A 3,612-nucleotide genomic window follows, 5' to 3' on the forward strand; every position below is an offset into this window, starting at 1 on the left:
CTAGGCAATGTGCAGTAATTGTCCGAGAAATCTTCCTTTACCTACATGTATACCCATTTTGTTATTTATAGTTTATGTCATTGATGAGGCGAATTGATGGAATATGCTGTCATAAGTGATCGACTGATGAGAAACACAATAATCCTTGAAGAAGGTTCCAACAAAATATTCTCTGACATGTGGTTGTCATGATTCTGTGATTATTGTCTATTGAGTGTATCTCGGTTGACTTAAAAGGATGGTCGTCTTGAAGTTCATAAGTGTATTAAGTTGCTCGATTATATGTTGGGTGGTGGTGGAAATCCATTCGGGTAGCAAAATGATAAACAAAGCATGCTTGAAATCCATCCGATAAATAACATGAAACTAAGTACCTCAGGTCTATTCAGCTTTGTAGTCAGTCGACCATATAATGGGTTACTTCTTAGAGAACCTTAAACTGATCATCCGTATACTAATGGGTATGAAGCAAACATGAGGTCTCGAAGTCTGTCCGGGTTTACACAGAGAGGCTCGTACAGAGTAGGGAGTTTGACCTTTATCTCGTCCGAACCTATGGTCTATCGAATGTGAGGTGGTTTGGGCATCCCTTAAACGCAGTCGGCTATTAAATGACCGAACATGCTAGTTTCCCAGTTCAAGGGTAAAGCAGTAAACCCCCTATGTTCGACCGGCTTAAGGGTCGGTTGTCCCTCTTTCAAATAACTTGTAATTCAGTCAGGTTGGCATTGAGAGCCTTAGCGATGGGCGAATAACAAAGCCGGGTAGAGAATGCTATCTTCTCTTAACTTTGACCACCACGTCACCTTGACTTTGATTGTCACATCATCCCCAGGATCTACTCGTTATATCTCGTATCATCTACAAATATCTTGGATGAGGTTGGAAAATGCAAAAACACCAAGGATCTTCTGAATTAAATAGTGCATTACCATGAGAATCTCAAACAAGAGAAAGAAAGTCCAAGAAAAGGAAGTTCAAGAGAAAATTGAAGATGAGGGGAAAAGAAATTCAAACTTCAATAATTGAAAAAAAAAAAATCAATGAGGACAAAAGACTTCATCGGATGAGTCAAGCGGAGAACCATCGACTTTTCAAGAAATGAAGATGAATCCAAGTGCAAGAAGAAAGAGGCCTTGGAAGAGAAATACTCAAGTATCTACATGGAAACCAAGTCAATGATCGCATTATTATTATTGATGCCATGAGTGAAAACATAGAACGATTGTCTACATGCAAAGAATGAGGAAAAAAAGATAATTCCCAAATTTGGTTGAGGTTTAGAGGGTTTCCTAAGTCTTCAAATTTTTACATAATGGTATGTATGTTGTCTTGTACACACACCTTGTTTCTAAATTGGATATATAACTCATTCCTCTTTAGGCTTACTTATATTTCATATTCTTCATAGAGATTTTTGCGATGTTTTTACTTCTCTTTTTTTATACTTCAGTTCATATTTGTTTTGTAAATCTAATGCCAAGTTAGAGGTTCCATTCTCTAAGTTATATTTATGATCTGAGTGAGCTTGTTCTTGAGATTTTGTTTTCTTTGACAAATCTGTGTTTTTTTCCCTTTATATAGAGATTTAGATTGACATATGGTAAAGACTACTCTTATTTATTTGTCACTAATAATAGCACACAATAACTATCCTTATTTGTTTAAAGTGTCTGTTTATTTCATGATTTTTTTTTTATAATCCAAGTATCGAGATCTTATCATCCGAATATCCAAAAGATGATTGATTCGGCCTTATAAAAATTTCTTATTGACCACAGGGTAAATCCGAAAGCACGTAATTCATACAATGATTCAACAGTCCAGTGGTTCAAACGCGGCAGATGATTTTCTTGCACTCTAGGTTTCAAACCCTTGGTACATTGAGAGTCTGAAGATGTGCTTATCACTACACCATACCCTAGAGCAATTAAGAAAATTTATTTTGTTATACCAGATATCCATATATTAAAACTGGATTAATATTGAAATAGCCCAAGTAAATCCAAGAAGTATGGTGGCTCTTAACATCATGTCCTATTTTTATTGGTATTTCAATCACCATAGGTGTACCATACATGGAAATTGAACCCCAGTTGTTTGGAAAATACATTTTGCCTCTTACCACTACACAAATGTACAAATTTTTTTTAGTTGTCACAAAATGTTTAACTTATGACGATTAATCCTGGAGATAACCGACTAATTTTTCACCAATTATTATTGTAAATCAGAAAGCACTTATTCTTTGGTCAACTAGAGAAATTAAATTTATCAATTAATTTATGAATGGATCCTTGGTGCCTGAGAAACCTCGAATCATATGTTCATCGCTCACAATCAAAATGTAATGTACAAATTTTTGCTATTTGTGTTTAAAGTCTATCTACTTAATTTGTTATAATCTTGATGAACTTGGAATCGAATTGTCGGATCGAGTAGCAGCACTCTTCCATCTTGCCCTTCAATTCCTCCACGCTGCGCTCTACCTCGTTCATCTTCTGCATCATCCCGGCCATCACCACTTCCACCGCCTCCTCCCCGTACCCCCACTCCCGAGCAAACTCCACATGTTTCATCATGTCATCCAGCTCTGCCGCCACCCTCTCTGCGTGCGACACAAGGCCTTTGAACTTCTGCACCAGCAGCTCGCCGTCCCGCATCGCCTCCACCACCTCATCCTCCTCCTTGAGTTTCATCTCTTGCTCGTCCAGGGCTGCATGCACCAACGGCTCTAGTACTGCTTTGATCACGGTGGAGCATGCAGTGGCCGCGGTAACGGCGACCACGGCCGCTCCAGCGAAGGCGAGCAAGACGGAGGCCGTGAGTACGCCGACGAAGGCGATCGTGAAGACGACGCTGCAGACCCTGTGCCACCACTTCAGCTTCTGTCGCCGCATAGCGATCCACGACTTCCTCTCGCGCAGGAACACAGCCATCGTGTCATCCTCGAGTAGATGGCCGTCCAAGTTGAGCCCGGGGAAGCTGTCGACGGCGAGCTTGAACTTGTCCAGATCAGCGATGGTGTCGGCGTACTTGGTGGCCTTGCGGCGGTGCTGACGCCGTCTCTTCCTCCCCATCTTCTCTCGATGGTAGGAGACCAGTGCGGCTCGGATGGCGGCGACGCAGGAGCTCGCCTTGGGGAAGAACCGGGCGAGGGCGGCGAGATCTTCCTTGACGCGCGGCAGAGTGGCGTTACGGAAGGTATCCACCTTCGCCTTCAGTTCCGGGTCGCTGTCGATAACCTTTCTGAGGTCGAGGGAGTGGGGGCCGACGGCTGAGGTTGAGCGGCGGAGCGTGGCGGAGGCGCTACCCATGCTAAGTGTTTGATCGATCGACTAAAAATTCGATTATGACTCCGCTTGTTGCCTCTGGGATTTAAATAGTTACTGCGTGAGAGAGCAATTACAAAGAAATTGACTTGAAATTCAGAAGCTCGAAGAACATTGTAATTACAAAGAAATTGACTTGAAATTCAGAAACTTTAAGAACATTGCAATTGCTAAGAAATTGATTTGAAATTCAGAAACTCGAAGGACATTGCAATTACAAAGAGCTTGATTTAAAATTCAGAAACTCGAAGAAAATTGCTATGCTCCCCTTCTAGCCCAG

At 41.6% G+C, this 3,612-nt stretch overlaps 1 protein-coding gene across 1 annotated transcript; it reads right to left on the reverse strand.

Moving 5' to 3' along the window:
- Positions 1 to 2,390: 2,390 nt before the first annotated feature.
- On the reverse strand, positions 2,391 to 3,317 carry LOC122010830 (UPF0496 protein At5g66675-like). The gene has a single exon (XM_042567304.1). It carries the CDS (start codon positions 3,315 to 3,317, stop codon positions 2,391 to 2,393), a length of 927 nt encoding a protein of 308 aa, XP_042423238.1.
- Between the last annotated feature and the right edge of the window lie 295 nt (positions 3,318 to 3,612).

This window comes from Zingiber officinale, chromosome 8A (assembly GCF_018446385.1).
Source record: "Zingiber officinale cultivar Zhangliang chromosome 8A, Zo_v1.1, whole genome shotgun sequence".
NCBI classification, from domain to species: domain Eukaryota; kingdom Viridiplantae; phylum Streptophyta; class Magnoliopsida; order Zingiberales; family Zingiberaceae; genus Zingiber; species Zingiber officinale.